Source organism: Megachile rotundata, chromosome 1 (genome assembly GCF_050947335.1).
Source record: "Megachile rotundata isolate GNS110a chromosome 1, iyMegRotu1, whole genome shotgun sequence".
NCBI classification, from domain to species: Eukaryota; Metazoa; Arthropoda; class Insecta; order Hymenoptera; family Megachilidae; genus Megachile; species Megachile rotundata.
Genome location: NC_134983.1, coordinates 5,907,544 through 5,927,083, shown reverse-complemented (window position 1 = coordinate 5,927,083; position 19,540 = coordinate 5,907,544). Strand labels below are relative to the sequence as shown.

General features: G+C 25.8%; 7 protein-coding genes across 16 annotated transcripts; 4 read left to right on the top strand and 3 right to left on the bottom strand.

Annotated features, from left to right (window-relative positions):
* The first annotated feature begins 402 nt into the window (after nucleotides 1–402).
* LOC100876640 (PSME3-interacting protein) lies at nucleotides 403–4,404 on the top strand. Of its 4 annotated transcripts, none has more exons than XM_012279530.2 (6): nucleotides 403–581; nucleotides 1,736–1,852; nucleotides 2,666–2,764; nucleotides 2,880–3,099; nucleotides 3,244–3,329; nucleotides 3,470–4,404. In XM_012279530.2, exons 2-6 carry the CDS (start codon nucleotides 1,756–1,758, stop codon nucleotides 3,778–3,780), a joined length of 813 nt encoding a protein of 270 aa, XP_012134920.1. In that variant the 5' UTR covers nucleotides 403–581; nucleotides 1,736–1,755; the 3' UTR covers nucleotides 3,781–4,404. The 4 variants fall into 4 exon arrangements, with proteins under 4 accessions (XP_012134920.1, XP_003700761.1, XP_012134921.1 ...); XM_003700713.3 differs by having other exon boundaries at nucleotides 412–581; nucleotides 3,262–3,329; XM_012279531.2 differs by lacking the exon at nucleotides 403–581 and adding an exon at nucleotides 626–1,036.
* Nucleotides 4,405–4,501: 97 nt separating this feature from the next.
* On the bottom strand, nucleotides 4,502–6,603 carry LOC100876749 (uncharacterized). Of its 2 annotated transcripts, XM_076533226.1 has the most exons (3): nucleotides 6,463–6,598; nucleotides 6,348–6,405; nucleotides 4,502–6,263 (listed from the first exon to the last, which is right to left on the bottom strand). In XM_076533226.1, the coding sequence occupies exon 3, from the start codon at nucleotides 6,204–6,206 to the stop codon at nucleotides 4,839–4,841; it is 1,368 nt and encodes a 455-aa protein (XP_076389341.1). In that variant the 5' UTR covers nucleotides 6,207–6,263; nucleotides 6,348–6,405; nucleotides 6,463–6,598; the 3' UTR covers nucleotides 4,502–4,838. The 2 variants fall into 2 exon arrangements, with proteins under 2 accessions (XP_076389341.1, XP_003700762.1); XM_003700714.3 differs by lacking the exon at nucleotides 6,348–6,405 and having other exon boundaries at nucleotides 6,463–6,603.
* A 189-nt stretch (nucleotides 6,604–6,792) lies between these two features.
* Nucleotides 6,793–8,793, top strand: LOC100876858 (cyclin-dependent kinases regulatory subunit). 3 transcript variants are annotated; one of them, XM_012279534.2, is made up of 3 exons: nucleotides 6,793–6,935; nucleotides 7,201–7,298; nucleotides 8,356–8,793. In XM_012279534.2, the coding sequence occupies exons 1-3, from the start codon at nucleotides 6,877–6,879 to the stop codon at nucleotides 8,472–8,474; spliced, it is 276 nt and encodes a 91-aa protein (XP_012134924.1). In that variant the 5' UTR covers nucleotides 6,793–6,876; the 3' UTR covers nucleotides 8,475–8,793. The 3 variants fall into 3 exon arrangements, with proteins under 3 accessions (XP_012134924.1, XP_003700763.1, XP_076389548.1); XM_003700715.3 differs by having other exon boundaries at nucleotides 7,201–7,328; XM_076533433.1 differs by having other exon boundaries at nucleotides 6,797–6,935; nucleotides 7,221–7,328.
* A 319-nt stretch (nucleotides 8,794–9,112) lies between these two features.
* LOC100878364 (cytochrome c oxidase subunit 5B, mitochondrial) lies at nucleotides 9,113–10,330 on the bottom strand. The gene is made up of 3 exons (XM_003700646.3): nucleotides 10,136–10,330; nucleotides 9,898–9,986; nucleotides 9,113–9,383 (listed from the first exon to the last, which is right to left on the bottom strand). The coding sequence occupies exons 1-3, from the start codon at nucleotides 10,215–10,217 to the stop codon at nucleotides 9,174–9,176; spliced, it is 381 nt and encodes a 126-aa protein (XP_003700694.1). The 5' UTR covers nucleotides 10,218–10,330; the 3' UTR covers nucleotides 9,113–9,173.
* Nucleotides 10,331–10,962: 632 nt separating this feature from the next.
* On the top strand, nucleotides 10,963–14,488 carry stck (LIM zinc finger domain containing stck). 4 transcript variants are annotated; one of them, XM_012279539.2, is made up of 7 exons: nucleotides 10,963–11,318; nucleotides 12,113–12,226; nucleotides 12,444–12,556; nucleotides 12,655–12,847; nucleotides 12,933–13,074; nucleotides 13,171–13,429; nucleotides 13,576–14,488. In XM_012279539.2, exons 2-7 carry the CDS (start codon nucleotides 12,123–12,125, stop codon nucleotides 13,773–13,775), a joined length of 1,011 nt encoding a protein of 336 aa, XP_012134929.1. In that variant the 5' UTR covers nucleotides 10,963–11,318; nucleotides 12,113–12,122; the 3' UTR covers nucleotides 13,776–14,488. The 4 variants fall into 4 exon arrangements, with proteins under 4 accessions (XP_012134929.1, XP_012134928.1, XP_012134927.1 ...); XM_012279538.2 differs by having other exon boundaries at nucleotides 10,963–11,381; XM_012279537.2 differs by lacking the exon at nucleotides 10,963–11,318 and adding an exon at nucleotides 11,415–11,746.
* LOC100876970 (uncharacterized) lies at nucleotides 13,754–16,722 on the bottom strand. The gene is made up of 5 exons (XM_076529256.1): nucleotides 16,697–16,722; nucleotides 15,979–16,231; nucleotides 15,613–15,804; nucleotides 14,702–14,980; nucleotides 13,754–14,592 (listed from the first exon to the last, which is right to left on the bottom strand). Exons 1-5 carry the CDS (start codon nucleotides 16,720–16,722, stop codon nucleotides 14,512–14,514), a joined length of 831 nt encoding a protein of 276 aa, XP_076385371.1. The 3' UTR covers nucleotides 13,754–14,511.
* Nucleotides 16,639–19,506, top strand: LOC100877082 (golgin-45). The gene is made up of 7 exons (XM_012279541.2): nucleotides 16,639–16,791; nucleotides 16,851–16,920; nucleotides 17,244–17,788; nucleotides 18,390–18,589; nucleotides 18,710–18,838; nucleotides 18,916–19,141; nucleotides 19,239–19,506. Exons 2-7 carry the CDS (start codon nucleotides 16,869–16,871, stop codon nucleotides 19,398–19,400), a joined length of 1,314 nt encoding a protein of 437 aa, XP_012134931.1. The 5' UTR covers nucleotides 16,639–16,791; nucleotides 16,851–16,868; the 3' UTR covers nucleotides 19,401–19,506.
* The last annotated feature ends 34 nt before the right edge of the window (nucleotides 19,507–19,540 follow it).

Sequence of the window (19,540 nt, the reverse complement as noted above, 5' to 3'; positions counted from 1 at the left end):
CCCGCTCGTAATATTTTTTCTTTTCAGTGCTTAATTGCAATATTCATTGTTGTCAGTTATATTATTAATAGTGTTTACAATTTTTTAAATTACTTTGAAATTTTGAAAATTTGCAAATTTAATGTTCAAGGAAGTAGTCTTACTTTTTTTTATAAATACTCTAACTTCACCAATATTTGATATTTAAATAATTAGAACTGGATTTACAACAGGCACTTATCTTAAGAAATCTATAATAATTAATATTTTAAAAAATGTAATTTCTTTGTGTGAATGAAATTTTTTTTCAGAAGCGAAATATAAATTATATAAATTAAATGCATAACAAAATTGATAAAAATACGTTGATTATTAGTATTTTCTTTAGTGTGTAAATATTTATAAACTAGTATGAGGTGTATATATACCAATGTAGTTAATCTCTAGTTTATACAACGAAGTTATATACATATATTCAGAATTTGATATATATCCTCAACACTTATCTAATCCTGTGCGCATGCGTATAAAATTGTTAAATTCGGTAACTACAAGCAGTTAGCATACAGATAAGGTTTTTGAAGTGCAGTTTCACGAGAAAGGTTAATACAACATAAAAAGTTGTTTGTCTTAACTTAATTGTTTACAATATTAATACTAAAATATTCATTATTTAATCGTACAAGAACAATTATTAAAATTTGTATCTAAGACTTAACCTTTATAATCTTCGAATAAGATCAAATATTTGTCACTGAAGAACGATTGTTAAATTTATCTCCGTTAAAAAAATTTGTTAAGGAATTACTATTAAATTAGTGTGTTAAATATTGGTAGTAAAAACATACTGAAGCTATAAAGTATATATTTCAGTTTCTAAATTTGCAATTTGAAATATAAAATGTTTTAATACTTGCATTAAAATGAACAGTGAACGATTGTTTATAAATGCTGAACATTTTGAAAATTAAAAACCTGTAACAGAACTTAAAAAATATATTTGTTTTATTGTTGTATATTGTAATTTGACAAATAATTTTTGTTAGTGCTGTAAGTGGTAAGTGTTACTACAAATATTGTATGTTCGACATCGCTTATTCTATATGCACATTTATACTATTTTATTTTAATGTTTGGTTAAATTTTACTTTGTGATACAAAATATGATTGACTTTATCATCACTTCTTATAGTATCTGATAAGTAAAATCCAAAAATACAAATTTTACTTGAAGTTACAAGAAAATATTAACAATTCACGCAGCTGGAATAAGCTGAAAAAGAACTTACTTCTCTATTATTTACATTTCATTTTATCTGTCATATATACATGGTAGACAGAATTATATAAATAAAGATAAAAAATGATGATATGAGAGGTATAATAAATAAAAAGTCACTGGATATATTCGCTCAGCATTATGATGGTTATAACTGCATATTCGCGTTGCTGTTGGTTACGAAATGATGCTAACCAATCAGAGCTAACATGCGCAGAATGAACGAATGCAGAAATGAACGAAAGTGTCATTCAATGACAATATTCTCTCATAAAATCAATTATAATATCAATATTCTTGCAAAATATTATACAGATTCATTTTATTTATATGTAAATTGTAGTAAAGCAATTACTTTTTATGTATTAAAATAAGCAATATTACTTTCATGTAGTTTAATAACTAAATAATTACCTTTACTATTTTATTACTATTTTTAGTTCCTTAAAGAATTAAAAACTTTTATTATACATTTAGGTTTTTCTACATAATTCACAATGAGTTCAGGATTTATATCAGAAGCTGAAATTGCTAAGCAACGAAGGATACGACAAGAAGAATGGGAACGTGTACGAACTGCAGATCAGCCATTAGGTTGTTATGATGTTATTTTGTATTTATTTTGTATATTGTTTTTAAAATCATATTTAATTAATAGAATACTAAAATAAGATATAAACTAAATGAGCAACTGATATCACTTCATGTTTTTTTACTATTTGATTATATAGTTCATAAAATTACTTAAAATGTTTTATGAAATTATTACCTTTTTGTACATTAATATTTTATTCATTTTATATAATATATGAATTACTAAAATTAATTTTTATTTATGTAATATAAATAAGGCACGTATGGTTTAAATAATCAAAATTCATGTATTTCATATAAGCATTTTTGAAAATATTTTAAATGCAAGCTTGACATTGTGTGAATATTAAATTTATCACTCTTTATATTTTATACTTGTGTTAGTTCAATATATATATTATTAATACCTTTCATAAGTTCTTATTGTGAATTAACTCTTTTATGATGCATAATTGCATTTAATTTTTCTTATAAATAAAAGCTTAATAATACAAAAACTGGTGATCTCATAAGTCAAATATAACTAAAAGAAATAGATTGTGTAAATACTTGTTGACCTATTATTACATTGTGATACATGAACAATAAATGTACTTTTATTATTAGTTTATAAAGTACTTATGGATCTACAATTATATATTTTTTTCTTATTTCTGGTCATAGGACATATTAGTGAAATTTGATTACTTAAACGTGGCTTCCCCTCTATATGCATAATTTTATCAAGCATACATTACAAAAGACAACTAATATATTTTTCCATTTGCTGCCTAGTAAGAATTTTTAATAAATATTGGTTTATGTTCATTTTAGAAGCGCCAGAAGAATCATATGATCCAAGATCGTTATATGAACGATTACAAGAACAAAAAAACAAACGAGATGCAGAATACGAAGAAGCGCACAAACTTAGTAAGTTAAGAATTTAAAGATCAAGCTATAAATAAAAATGATATAATATCAATTTCATATTTAAGAAGAAACATTATACATTTATTGAACTCACACAATTATTTTTGAATCTCAGAAAATATGATAAAAGGCTTAGATGATGATGAAGTAGAATTTTTGGATTTAGTGGATAGAACTAAATTAGAAGAAGAGCGTAAGAAACATCTTGAAGAGGAGAAAGAGATGCGTGATTTTAAAGCAGCTGTTGCTTCATTACAGGAGAGATCATTAAATGAAAAACTAAAGCAAGAATTAAAAAATCCACAAGTTATTAATAAAAATACTTCATCTGGAAGGTAAGGTATTATTATATTTATGGGCATTTCATATAGGTTTCATTAAATTTATAGTAAATTGTTTAATGAATATGAATATTTTGTATTATTTGTATTATTGTAACTAGCAGTAAGTACATAATAACAACTTTGTGGTACTATAAGGTACATTCGATTTTTTAGTAGTCGTACTTCACAATTAAAATTACTAGCTGGAGTTGTAGTAAAACGTTCAGAAAAACCAAAGCGAGGTAAGGAACAAATTTTTATTATAGAATAGAATAAGTTATATTAATTTTAAACGCATAGCTCCATTCACTAATATCTAAAGCTTTATTTTTATTATAAATAAAATTATAACTATTTATAGGGTTTTAATTTTCTTTTGTAGTCAAATTATCATCAGGCGATGAAAATAACATACCGAGAAAAGGAAAATATGAAGTAAACGAACAGTCAATGACTGAAAGTTTCAAATGCGAATCTGAAACATTCGATGATCATTCTTTAGGTGATAAAAAAGTAGTAAGTTTATTTAGTGGTATGGAATGTATTGGAATTTTACCTGGACTTGGTTCTTACGAGGATTCTAGTGACAGTGACTGTAGTTCAGATACTGATCAAGATCCAGAACCAAATCATTCCAAATATGATTTGTTAGGTCGAAAAATAGAAGTTTTAAAAGATAAAGAAACGAGCTGAATTTACAGCGCATATAATTATGTTTTTTTTTTATTCATAGGCAAATTATCGTTTTGTTTTGCAATTCGCTATAATTATAGATATAAATAAATCTTTAGACTAATTTTTCGAATATTAATACCTTCCATGTAATATTGCAAAAATAGTTGTTAATTAACAACTACTTGGAAGAATAACTGCATAATTTTACTTTTGTGGAGTATAAGAAATTGTATATGATCTATTGGTTACTAAAAATGTGTTAAATCTATTTTAATCATGAATGTTTTAATCACAGTTCAGAATGTCCTTAAAACATGATATTTTCCTAAATAAATTCTATAATAGTTTATACCAATATTTATATTTTCTAGATTGTAAAATACATAATAATAATAGTTTGTAGATTTTAAAAATATTCATTTAGTTATTATATTTACAAAAACATTGTATGTATCGTAAACATATGCATCCTAGAATGACTGTCTGGATAGTACAGATAATATTAGAAAAGTGAATTTTGCTAAATATGTTGTCCTAGAAATGTATGTATTATTTGTAAAATATTATAACATGTATGATATAAACTTACACAATCAACGCAATCTACTTTAAAATGTACTAATAAAATTATAATATTTATTACTTTTTTCGAGTAAATAATATGAAAACTTTATAATGCTTATTCAAAATTATTTACATATCTAAAATCAACGATGGGAAATAATGATCGACATGTACATAAAATATACAAATTTTTTATTTATTCCAAGACTGTAAAAAATTAATTATTTTTGTACTAGAATTTGCAAGGTAGTGACAAAATGTTTGTAATCATATAAGTCTAAAATAAATTATTGGATAGGTTTTACAAATTGTGGTTACTATAACAATAAAAATAATGTTTGTGATACACATAGTTAAATATACATCTTTATATACATGACTTAAATATGTAACATTTAAGTATACTGTTTTATTTGTAAATATTAAAAACTAAAATAAATTAATAATACTATAGAATATTGTAGTATTATTTTAGTTAAATAAGGTATAATAATTATGTGTTATATTTAATGTTAGCTTAACAAAGAATTTATCCATTCGTCGTTAATATCTTCAGAAACACTGTAATCATTAATTAAGAAATCTGTTAGGACATTTTCTATATTTGCAGTAGAATTTAGTGTAGTATCTGATATAGTTTCTTGACTATTTGATACATCCTCTTGATTTGGTAAATTTGGTTCATACTTATTAACTTCATTTAATGTATAATCATTAGTTACATTTGTAACAGAAGTTATTTGTTTACAATTTTTATTATAATTTATAGTACTTTGATTGTCATGAAAATTTTCAATACAATCTTTCTCTTGCTTCACATTATTTATTAAATTATTTTGTATTTCTTCTGTCTTAATAGTTGATTTTATATTTGGGACATTATTACTCTTACTTTTTACATCAATGGAATTATTTGTTTCCATTTTTTTCTTAATAGCAGTGAAACTGAATTTTTCATACAGTCTACCACTAGTTATCTTTTTCTTTGTGGATATATTTTTTGTACCTAAAGTATTGGTATGGGTCATATGTCCTGTAACATTTGTTTTGCAATCATTTTGTTCTATATTACATGTTACTGTTTCAGAAACTGGTGTAGATACTGGAATTTCAAATGATAATGTTATGGGTGGCAAACCATCTATTTTCATCATAGTCACATTTAAATTAGATTTTGTTTTTGTTGCTTCATTAAGTAACTCATTTTTAGGTGATTCTAACTTTGATAATTCTTTGTGTTGCGATGAATGAGTGATAGACTGGACTGTATCAGTCAGCGGTGATGATAAATTATGTTCTATGTTTATATTTGTATTGATATTTGAAATGTTTTTATGTTTATCTTGATGCACAGAAATTTTGTTATTTGTTTTGCCACTAAAGGTATCAATAGTTGACTTTTCAATTTTTTTTATTTTTCTTACATTATTTATAGTATTAGTATTTTGTGCATACCTAACATTTTGTTCTTTAATATGTTTATTTAATACATTCTCACATTTATTTTTGATGTTCTCAATTTTCATTTTATCATTATCCAACTGCACGTTACTATCAATTGATTTTAGATTATCTGTACTTTTACTGCAAGTTTTATTATGCACATTATGTGTCCTTTTTGTATTAATCTGTGATATTATGTTTGGCTCTTCCTGAATAGAAATATTTAAATCCTTATTATTATATTTTGCATCTATTGTATTTACATCATGGGTCATAATATTAATATTTTCTGAGGGATTTGTATCTAAAATAAAACTAATGCATTCTGTTGATATGTCCTTAATAAGTGCTGTAGATGCATTACGTATAGGTGGTTTTACTGATATATTTTCTTTTAATCTTACTGGCACATTATCGTCCCAATAACAAGACCACATCTTTCCCACTAACCTGGGAGAAAATACAAAATTTTCGCAGCCAAAGGGCCATGTACACTGAAAAATGAAATACAACAACTAATTACCTAATACAAAATGAGAATATAGTAACAAATATGTATAATATAAAATTATATTTACTTTCTATAATTATTATTATAATAATATTAAGGTTATGTTATAAAATATCAATATATTTCTGAAAGGAAAAGAATGTTTTAATAAACAAAAATACGAATTTGAAATATAATTTTACCTTTTCTTCTTCGCATAACCATACAGCTTCTTGTAAATTAATCTGTAATAATTTAATTTTTTTCTTCGATCCATTTTTTAAACACAACGGACATAAATCTTGCATTTTATTTTAAACTAAATATCTTCAATTCTTTATAACTGTCTTCTTTATAATTAAATAACTATTCAAATCTTAACCGTTAAAATTTTGAACATGATTTGAAGAAAATTTAACACCAGATGGCGCATTTATTTTTCAGTGATACGTGTTACCTGTTAACCTATTATGGCTTTTCAAAAAAGGCGGAAATTAAATTGGTCTAACTGTGAAGCACATTTATATAGTATTTATATAGGTGGAGTTTATTTTTATATATATATATAATTTTTACAAAAATAAATTGTATAGAAGAAAGAAAGGGCACACATAAATATGCCGGTCGATCAAATTCAGTACTCCGGTAAATACAACGATGATAAATATGAATATAGGTTTGTATACAAATATAATTAATTCATGTTAAGAAAGTAGTTGAACTATCTGTTAGTAGTCATTTAAATTTCTCTTGTACGTATTTTATAAAATATATTTGTTATAAAATTCACGAGATTAAGATTAATTTCTGATTAATATTAAGTTTTTTTTGTTTGTAATTATTTTTTTAGAAGTTAAAATGAATTAAAGTAATAACATTGTTATTTTCAATGTAAAGTTATTATTAATTTGAATTTATTTGAAATGTTTCCTTGTCTATAGGCATGTTATTTTACCAGCAGATTTAGCAAGACATGTACCAAAAACTCATCTTATGTCAGAAACTGAATGGAGAAATTTAGGAGTTCAACAAAGTCCAGGTTGGGTTCATTATATGATGCATGTACCAGGTATAATATTAGAGGCATTATTTTTCTTTTAATTAAATTTTTACGAAAAGTAATAATAAAATTTTGTGTTACCTAGTTTTTTAATACATTGTGTTATAAAACTTAAATTCACTTTTGGAGTTAAATAGTTGCTGTTTTGTAATAAATAAGTAACACTTTTAGACAAGTGCTACTTTCTGATAAATTATGTAAAATTCTTTAAGCATTTGAAACTGATATATTGCTTTCCATAAAATTACAATTTTTGTATTAATGACTTTGTAAGTAAACTACTACTACCACTTTTCATATGGACTTATAGCAAGTACATGAAGCATTCGATTTGGAAAAGCCAAAAGTTTAATACAATATGATGACATGAAAGTACTATAATATTCTGCATATAGTATATTAATATGAAGCTTACAATTTGTTACATGGTTTCATAAACTTTTCAGACATTTCTTTAATATAATCTACATGGTTGTCAGAAAATTTACTTATTAATTACTAGGTATAATGTGTAATGAGTTAATTAACTAGCACTTACACAGCATTATATTACGAATATTTGTATGGCTATTTCAAGAAACATTAAATTTTAAAGCAATATAATGTAAGTGGTACTTTGTTGTAGTTTCATATCATTAAATTGTATCAGACTTCAAACATTTTGAAATTGATTATTGTTTGTTGTAAATGGTAATTAGCCATTTAGAGTTTAAAATATTAACAAGATATTTGTACAGTGAAAATATGCACTTTAAGCTTCAAATTGATGTGCCATAAGAGCTATTATGCGATACTTTTATTTCTCTAAATCGTGTTTGATTTTTTATTTTTGAAATCTGATATTTCACATGCACTAATCTAATACATTATTACAATACATTAACTGTAAAAAATTAAAGAACTACATAATATGTCTAGACTATTGTTTAACGCCTTTAATATATCAAGGATTTATGAAAAAAGAAAGAAAAAGATTGCAGACACATTATTGTAAATATACTGTCATAATTAAAACAGAATTGTTTAACATTTTTAGAACCTCATGTGCTATTGTTTCGACGACCAAGGACTGACGTTTTAACAACTTCAAGAAGTACATCCTTTCACGGAGATTATCAGAAGGTTATAGGACTTGAAATAAATTTTAAATATTAAATGCAAAACATAATACATTTAACATATATCAGCATAATTATATTTGAAGCAATAGTTTTATGCTGATTTCTTGATGTGTAAATATTGATTTTTTATAAATTTTGAAGCATTGTAATTAATAAATCATCATTGTCATAATAACAAACCAATTTTATGTACAAGTAATATTGAAAAATCACATAAATTTCCATTTTATGAAATATATATGTGTAATTAAATATTTCGATTTACACAATTTTGTGAAATTGTATATCAATGTATATAGTTAATCATTATACACGATCAAAAATAAATTATATATTAACAGTTAAGTAATTAATTACTGTCTATATTGGTATTTTCACATAAATAATAGATATTAATAAGTTTTCTACTACAAAAGAAATTGTAGAATATGGTATTCATTATTGAAATACTTATTTTTAAATGTAACTAATGTTTTACAATAAAAAATGATAATAAATATAATCATGACAAATTATCCTATAATTAATAATTTGTAAAAGAAAGTGCATTTTATTACTCTCTAAATCATTAAAATGATTAATTTCTTTTTTACGTTGGAATATTGTCACAATAATTTATTTTGCATTTACAGAGACCAAATCAGTTTAGGTATAAATAAAAACAATGTTCGATATTATACAGTATTAATTCTATGTTTTAAACAAATTACTAATATACAAAAAATGACATAAATTAAAGTGGTGGCTTTTCAACAAGTTTAAACCAGTGTCCACATTCACAACGGCGTGGTTGACCTTCATGTAACCACATCCAATTTACGTGCGAAGAATCTGGTTCACAAATGCATCCTACAATTCGACTAGTGAATGCACTTGGTATCAAATTAGGAGAATCCTTTGTGCTGTCACGTGATATTTCTATAGCTTTCATGTGATATGGATCCTATAACAAAATGAGGTATTAATTAATTTCTACATCCTTAAGGAATTTTTAGACACATGTTTTTATTATAATTTCATTCTGAATCTTTTACTCTGCAGTTAGTTATTCTCATGTAGTATAAAACTACCTTGTACAAAAAAAAAAATTATTTACACATGTATATTTTGTAGAATAAAATTGTACATACGTTTTAGATATATTTGTTCTTACTAATAGATATTATACTTTTAATGCTAATTTGAAAAACGTACATGACAATTTATTCACATAAAACACGTATAAAACAATGTAATGTTAAATAAAATATATGTATTTTGCAGATAATTAACAACAATACTAATAACAATATAAAGGCCGAATATTTATGGAAATAAATAATTATGTAGAATGACAATAGTTTATTGTACGAGACCTATTATTTGCGATATTAACTGAATAATCATTTTATGCTATTACTTTCATTTTAAAATGACATTAATTGAGAAGCTATTGACTTACAAATCGAAAAACTTACATAATTACCAGCTGCTGCGGCAAGAAGCTCACGTTTTTCTAATCCTGTCGCATGATCCACTGGATCAGGTAATTCAGCTTCTTCCCCAGCTATAACAGAAAAGATTATAAACATAACTTTTGTTTCATATCTAGCATGAGTGAGATTGAAGAATTGTATTATTAAATTACGTAATATGAAAACGCAAAGGCTTAGGCTTAATCGTTTTTAAGAAATGAAGAAAAAATGTATACTTTACATTTCTGTGCATAAATAACAGCGTTACGGGAAAATGAACGTCTACATGTTTGGAAAACGGCACGCCCGCATAACCATGCCATTTTTCCTGTTACGTAGTCGATACTTCGCTAGAAGAAATGGTTCGCAGCACAAACAATTCACGTGAAAGCGGTTAGAGTGCCCACCTTGATTACTCTGAGATCGATCAGTGGGCCGTTCGCAGCGCCGTGATATTGGGTGTATTACAAATTCAATACATATGACTTACATATCATTTTTTTTTATTTTAAGTTCTTATATTCTATACTTTTAGATAATTAGATATGTTTTATAATATATAGTATAGTATTATTTTTATATAATTTATATAATTTTCTATATAATATCAGAAGGAACCATGTACTGGGCGATAATTTGCGCAGCTTGATAGTTTAGGGAAATTCCTAATAACGAGAACGATGATCTTGTATTGACTGTTTTAACTTCGTGGTCATATACATGGTAAGCAAAAATAAACGAACAGTGAAAGTAGGTTATGATATGATTGAAGATAAGAGAAATATTATATTCCGTTTTTTAAATAAATGTAGAATAAAAAATATTTCGTCTAATAAATAAAACATACTTAATTCAGTAGGATTGGAAATCATAAAACTTTCTGTCTACTGGGTATATACTTTGGATGCGATGGTGTCATGGATTATAGAATGTGTAGACTCGGAAGTGTGAATATGCGCAGAAAAAACAAATTTTCGTTATCTAGTTACTATTGTATTCTTTCGTGAATAGGGTATATTTTGATTCATGGAAGATCATACTTCGTGTAAAACAAATTTTCGTTCATACTGCGCATGTTGGATCTAATTGGTAGAACATGTTTTGTAATCAAGCCAATGCGCAAGTGTACTAACAACCACCACGAGGTTAAATGTATATATCCAGTGATCTTTTATTTTATATACTTTACATTTTATCATTTCTTTCTTGAATTGGTGTATTCCTGTCCACTGTATACATGACCGCTAAGTAGAAATTAAGCAATAGGAGGATAATGAATTGGTAGTGGAGAATCTTTTGACTTTTAATGAAGCTGCGCGAAATGAATATATTCTTCTGTGGAACAAAATATACATACACAGAGTATTTACACAGTTCCAATCTATACTTTGCCTTTCATCGCATGGAATAAAGTTTCAAAAAAGGTAATTCTGTATTTCCAAGATCTGATTGGTCGTTGAAGTTAAATGATCATTGCTGAAAAGACGGTGCGTTATTTGGTGACGTAATTTTTATTTTAAATATATAGCGAATCATTAATTCAATGTAAAATCATTCTGTCACAGTGTGTATTTTCCGTACAAAGCCTTATTTTATAAAAGAAAGTGAAAATATTTACAATTGTGACAAGTATTATCATTTTTTACTTTACAAAAATATTAAATATTTTTTAAAATTATTGTTAATGTATGACGTTGTTAATTTTTTAAATTTTTACAATAATAAGGTAACAACTGCTAATTGTGAACTTTCATTAGTTCTTTATCATTAAAGAATGCCAGGGTAAGCACAAGTTTTTCTCTTGCAAAACATAGTATTATAGTAGCTTCCACCTATCAAATTTAATTTGCAGGTAATATATAATTTTAAATGTTATTCTGAATCATTTAAAACGTCAATTTGAATATATAGTTTAAATGTAAACGCCCAAATACGTTTAAAATAGTTCTTTAAATTGATCAATTTTAAAAGCATTTTTATTAAATGTGTTTATTGTTCTACATATTAAGACCAATAGTAAATGTGAAATAAATCAGGCTTATTTTTGTCAAAACTTAAAATTTATTGAAAAATTTAAATTTATGATATTAGTATAATTAATCTGTGATTTATTAAATATAACAAATATTTTGTAAATAATATTTTCAATTATTTTGTACATATAAGAGATATTTCGTACATATATTTAACAAGAGGTTATTGAAGGCTTTTTTTAAAGTGTTACAGATATGTCTTTGGATCACATGTTTTGTTCTCGATGTAGAGAAGGTTTTGTACCTCATGAAAAAATTGTTAATTCACATGGAGAATTATGGCATTCTCAATGTTTTGTGTAAGAGTATTAAATTATTATTAGTATTAATTATGAATTATTCAAATGTTATTGTACAAAATATAAATAAAAAATATTTTATTTTCTTATTTATGCATAAGATATTCTTTAGCTTTAATGTCTAAAATAGAAGTATAATAATTTTATTATTGTAATACCAAATAGTTATAGGAAAGTAACATCAAAGTTACATATTTATTATTTTTGCTTTTATTAGATGCGCGCAATGTTTTCGTCAATTCCCAGAAGGAATATTTTATGAATTTGAAGGATATAAATATTGTGAACATGATTTTCATGTCTTGTTTGCACCTTGTTGTGAAAAATGTGGTAAGTAACTGTTTTATATAAATGTTCTTTTGAATATTTTTAAATTATAATATATATTGTATTATAATATTATAAATGTTATAATTTTTTATGTGCAGGAGAATTTGTCATTGGTCGTGTGATAAAAGCAATGAATGCCAATTGGCATCCAGGATGTTTCCGTTGTGAAGAATGTAATGGTGAATTGGCTGATGCAGGGTTTATTAAATGTCAAGGAAGAGCTTTGTGTCATACATGTAATACACGTGTCAAAGCAGGAGCATTAGGAAAATATATTTGTCACCAGTGCCAGTATGAATCTTTATTCTACTTAAACTTTAATAAATTTTTTATGTTATTTACATATATAAAAATTATAAAATGTGATGATTTTTAGTGGAGTAATTGATGACAAACCTCTACGCTTTCGAGGAGAGCTGTATCATCCATATCATTTCAATTGTACAGCTTGTGGTGTAGAACTTAATTCTGATGCTAGAGAAGTTAATTCTAGACCAGGATATGCTGCTAATGAAATGGTATTAGTTTTTAAATATATATAGTAATGTTCATATAATATAATATAATGACTAATATATTGTGACTGCTAATATAATTTCTGGAAATGTTTTTAGAATGAATTATATTGTTTGAGATGTCACGATAAAATGGGAATTCCAATTTGCGGGGCGTGTCGTCGTCCAATAGAGGAACGCGTGGTAACTGCTTTGGGTAAACATTGGCATGTTGAACATTTTGTCTGTGCCAAATGTGAAAAACCATTCTTAGGACATAGACATTATGAGAAAAAAGGTTTAGCTTATTGTGAGACTCATTACCATCAACTCTTTGGAAATCTCTGTTTTGTATGCAATCAAGTCATATCTGGAGATGGTATGTATATAATATGCTTTAACATTCTTTAAATTTTATTTTTATTTTTTTAACATGAAAATATACAGTTGTTTCTTTATATACAATATTAATAGTGTAGATATAAGTACAAAATAATTGTATTTTGTGTATTTTATATTTTTCAGTTTTTACAGCTTTAAATAAAGCATGGTGTGTTCATCACTTTGCGTGTGCATTTTGTGATCAAAAAATGAATCAAAAAACCAAATTTTTCGAATTTGACCTAAAACCAGCTTGTAAAAAGTGCTATGATAAATTTCCACAAGAGTTAAAAAAACGTATGCGTCGTATGTACGACTTAAATCCTAAAAGAATACCAGCTTAAAACTACTATATTTTGTTTACACATATTACTGGAAACGAAGCAAACGAATTTTGCAACATATTGATAAAAGTTAACAGTTTACTAGAAATATAACAGAACTATGTATCGGTTACTAACATTATTTAAATCTCTATATTTATGCTTTTATTTTAATAGTGAAGACTATTCTCATATATCTGAATATTTCTATACAATTTTCTTATGTCCATTAAATTTATTACAAAGTGCCTTATTACTGTGAAAAGGTCAATTAAATACAAGAGCGAAGTTTATCCACTACATATTAGAAATGAAATGTAATAAGAAGTGTACATAATAATTTCTACAAACTTTTACATCAGAATTCTGTAAAGTAAGAAACTGAAAACTGTTGATTTATATTTATTCACATAAATAATATTTGAAGAATAAAATATTATTTTAAAAATATTTTTTACAATTAGAGCTTTTAATCATTGAGATCATATTGTTACAATTATAATATTTTTTAAGTACAATATTAATCTAGATCTTACTTTGGACTTTTAAGACAATTTTCATCTTTAAGTTTTTATAGATTGCATGTTTGGAAATTATGTAACATACAATAATTATAAAAACAAAATAGAATTACTGTATTTATATATAGCCTCGTACAATCGAATACCATGTTATTATTAATTGTAATAATTCGAATAAATGTTACCTTACTAAATTGGCAAGGTTATATCATTTTTGCTGTCTGTTATAAATGTTCTCATTCCTTCGATACAACACCACAATTAGATATAATTATTGTTTTAATCGGTTTTCCCGTTTTTGTACCAAACTCTTCAATCTATAGATCACGAAAGTCTTGTTAACACTATAGTGTCCATTTATTTGAATTATGAATTCAGTATAGTATATGTAAAAAATCAAAGAGTAAATCACAGTAATTAGTATACCTTGTAAATATTTGAAATACCGGATACAACTTTTCCAAAAACTACATGTTTCGAATCTACCGTTTCCAAACGTTTAAAGGTAAGATTAAATTTGGAATTGCTTCTGTTTTCGTCATCGCTGCACATTGATAAAATTCCAGGTCCAGCATGACGTAAATTGTAATTCTCATTTTCGAATGAATCACCATATATACATGCTCCTCCACTACCATTGAATTTTGTAACATCTCCACCTTGGCACCAATAACCCGAAACAATTCGATGAAATGGTGTATTTCTAATGCGAAATACCACATTTTTATTATTAAATTTTATGCTATATAATTATCTGTTACTTAAAATTTAAGACAAAATAATTATTGAAATAGTGTTTGCTAATTTATTTATAGTAAAATATAATAAAGCTTGCTTAATTTGCAGGAAGTTAATTTGTAACGAAATTTAATAGTGCCAAGCAATAATTCATATGTTTATTATTAAATTTTATGTCTATGTTTACTTGTATGATAAACCATTAATTTTTCCACTACATAGCGCTGCAAAGTTTTCACACGTTTTCGGTACAATGTCATCGTACAGTTCAAATTGGATACATCCCAATGTTTGTTTTTCCCTTCGAACTTTTATTTCGAAGAAACATTTCGTTCGGACAGAAGGATTCATACTTTTCAATATTGATAAATCATTGACTATGCAGTAATCTTTGTTCATTTTTGGTACAACAAATGGAACCGTAGATTTTTGTACTGATCTATATTTACAAAATATTACTTTCAATTTTAAGAACTGTATGCATTTAAGAAACGTATCAGACCGAATTAAAAAAATAGTTTTCTTGGGAAAAAAAATTTCTTTTGTTATTAAAATACAAATATGTAAATAAATCATTAGTAAAAGATAAAAACTTTCCTTCTGCCATGCATTAATTTCATTCTCATATTTTGCCAACTTTTTATGAATTCCGCGGCAGGGTATTGACTAGTGGTATTGCGAATGCTTTTTAATAAAGCTTTATTTTGTCTCATAATAGTCCTGTTAGTCCTTTCTTGGTCAACAAATCTTGATGCGTATTCAATCTTTGGTAACCAACAATCTGTCGTTCCCTGTTAAATTTAATATTAACTTAAACAGTGACTAGGTAGGAATGAAGGTAAAATTGATCACTGAAACTATAAGCTATAAGGTACTTCATATGCAAATTTCCAAACTCCTAATTTCCTAAATTTTCAAATCGTCAAACTCACAATTTTTTGAACTGCAATATTTTTTGTACTTACACCTATTCGATTAATTACGTTCATTCTTCTTAATAATTTTATATTTTCCGCGTCTATGACTTTTATTCTGGCTGCATCGATATCTAAATTAGCTGTTTTGTAATAATGAGATAGATCAAATTTTGGAGGTTTATTATCAATTACGGATTTTGCTTCGGCAATCCTTCGTTTATATATTTTGTATGTTTTTTCGTCCATATTTTTTATTCTTAAATTGATTGCTTTCCTTGTTAATTTAATTAATTTTGGTAATCTATTAAACGTGATTATTAATTTGATTAATTTTAATAAATTAATATAGAGAGATACAAATTACTTAATAATTAAGATTATATTTTACGATAATATAATAATATAAACATATAATATTTTTTACTGTTTAAGTCATAAGTTTTAGAATGTTTGTACAGGTTACCATTTTTATTAATACCTAATTAATGTTTTAAACTACATGATCGCAACATGCTTTTTGAAAAATTAAACTTTTTAGAACACGATTCTAATAATTTATGTATTACACTGAATTTTTGAAAAGTTTAACATTTTTCTTTGATATTTTTTTTTGTTATCGTGTTGCATTTATTGTTAGTACTACTATTCAATTATATTTGAATGAAAATAGAATAATGGTGTAGAGAATATAGAATGAAAATGACGCGATAAATGAATTCGTGTTGTAGGCGCATTTAAAAATGTTCTTTTATATTTGTATTCCCGCTGATTCCCGCGCAGTCCTGCTGCCATGTCTGTTGCTTTCACTAGTTGTATGTGAATGTTATAAATAATAGGTTAACAATGACGAACACATAAAAAGTAATGTATTATCTACAATTTCTTTTTTTCAAGAAGTACTACATTAGTATTTTAATTAGGAATAAATTAATGTGAAAATGGATACTGCCTCAAACTCTACAAAAATTGGAACACAAACCAAATCTCAAGGTTAGAATATTTTTCTACAAATAATTCAATTATTTAAACTTTTACCTTATGTTGGTTAACTGAAACTAAAAATATAGTGCGGACAATCATATTTGAGAGTTGTATAACTTTTAATTTTATTTACATATTAATATCTAAAGTTGTTTTTATAATAATTTTAACATGACACAATGATAAAAGATTGTTTGGTGTTAAATTTGTGTGATAACTAATATATAATGCACATGATAGTGTCTAAAAATGTATCAATTTGTTAATATTATGATCATTAATGCTGATATTATTATTTTTTGTATTAAAAATTTAATTGAATGTTTTTTCAGATTTACAAGGAATGGATTGCGCTGAACGTACACAAGGTGATGGAATGGAAAACGTTGTAGCACAGAAAACTGAAACAAAACAAACAAAATGTCGTCTTGGAGATGCGCTTATTTATCATCCAACAAACTTAAAACAATTAAGTTCTATACCACCTGTTATGCCAAATGGTCCAATAATTAATTTAGTACCAAAACATGTTATTAATATAAAAGATGAAAAACATGTTTTAAATTCATTGAAATCGAAAGAACCAAAGTTTGTTCCTTATGAACCTTATAAAGCTGCAGTTAATCCAATCATTCCTTACAATAAAAAAACTAGGAAGTTACAAAAAAGTAATTTAAATATGAATGTGACTGTCTCTGGGGTTGCTGCAATGAAAATTCATGAAACAGATGTTCCACCTATTGATATTAAGAAATCAAATGAAGATAAAGCTGTAGAGAGTGAATGGATGAAAGAAAAGAAAGTCTATGAAGCAGAATTACAAAAACTTAAAGAAGAAAACAGTCAACTTGAAAATCAATTAAAATTTCAAGCACAGGTATTAATGATGTGGTTTAGATTGCAGATATTTATGCATTTAGGATATATTGAAGTCTGCATAATATATTAGGGATACTGAAAAGTATTCAAAATTTCTTCAATGACTTCAAAGTTTTTCAATGAAAAATCGAAGGATTTTTTTTAAAAAGGGAATCGAAATTATTTTGTTAATTAATATTTAAGATTTCTTTTTTGCCAGTAAACAAAATTTCGATTACTTTTCGGTACCTCTAATATATAAATTATTTAGTTCATTATCTCCATACTATACAGACAGATGTATGCTTTGGAGACTTTAATATATCATAAATATATAAAGATCTAGCTTTCTGATTCAATAGGAATATTTAAATTTATCTATCTTGTGTGTATGCATTTTTTTAGTAATAGAAACAAATTACTATGTGTAATTTTGTAACATTATAAAATGATAATAATATAAAAATATTTAATGAAATATAACATAATACAATAAATACAAATTAGTGTAGCAGCTTCATAACAATATGTAAGAATCATGCAACAGTGGTTAAATGCACTCATTGGAATTTTTAAAATTGACGAATTTAAAATATATATTATAGATATTTTTGAACTAGGTTAATGGGGAACTGAAGAATTTGCTGGTAGCTGCAGTAGGAGAAGATCTTGAAACAAAAGTTCATTTATTGACTGAAGATAAATTACAACTTGCTCGGGCTCTTTTAAATTCAGCTCAGCATCTTTCAACTCATCAAGAACAGACAGAATGGTTGGCTGGTCAGTGTGAAGTTTGGAGGAGTAAATTCTTAGCCAGTAGGTAAATGAAAATAATTGAAAATGTATATATTTAATATTTTGAATAATCAATTTCATAGTTGGGCCTTTTAGTAATATTTAATTAGGATCACAAACAATTATTACTTATTTTTTTTAATAGCTTAATGGTTGAAGAACTTGCAAAATGGAAGGCAGCTCTTGGTCAAAGGACGACGGATCTTCAAGAAGCAATAAAAAGACTTTTAGAGGATCGTAATCTCATTCGAGATACATGTCTTAAAACTTATAGGTATATTTTAATAATACAATATTCCTGTAAGTTTCTTAAATTAGTATGAAGAAAATAAATATATTTTTTCGTTTTAGAACACTTAGTATTCTTCGTGAAAACTTCGATCCTGTTGGAGCCGCTTCATGTAAAAGACACGAATTACCAACTACAAATATCATAGATTTAACACAAGGTTGCTGCCAACTCGCGGAAATCCTAAAGGTTCAGTTATTAAGTGGTGTAGAAAATGTTAATTTACAGAGAGAAATTAATATAACTGGTTTAGAGATGAAAACGGTTGCTGAAAAAACTGCAGAGCAAGTAAGTTCGTCTTAGAAGATGAATTATTTACACGATCTATATTATTTCCATTGTTGATTAATTTGTTTTAAGCGTATTAACTTCTATTTATTTACAGCTACTTATGAGTCCAAAGTTACTCATGTCAGGAAGACAGGATGTAGCTTGTAGTGCAGTGATGGGAGCAGCTGTAGCAATTGGTGGCCAAATATTTCTTCCACGAAGTGATTCAAACATAACTTGTTGTCCTCACTGTAGTGGCGAAATTAAACAAATTTGAAACTTTTTATTGGAATACATTTCTTCTAGTTATTATTGTAATTATTATGTAATACCATGTTTTGTAAAATGTATTTAAATGTATTATATTATTTTTATATTCAGAATTATTAATTTATTGATATAGTAATATTAATTGAC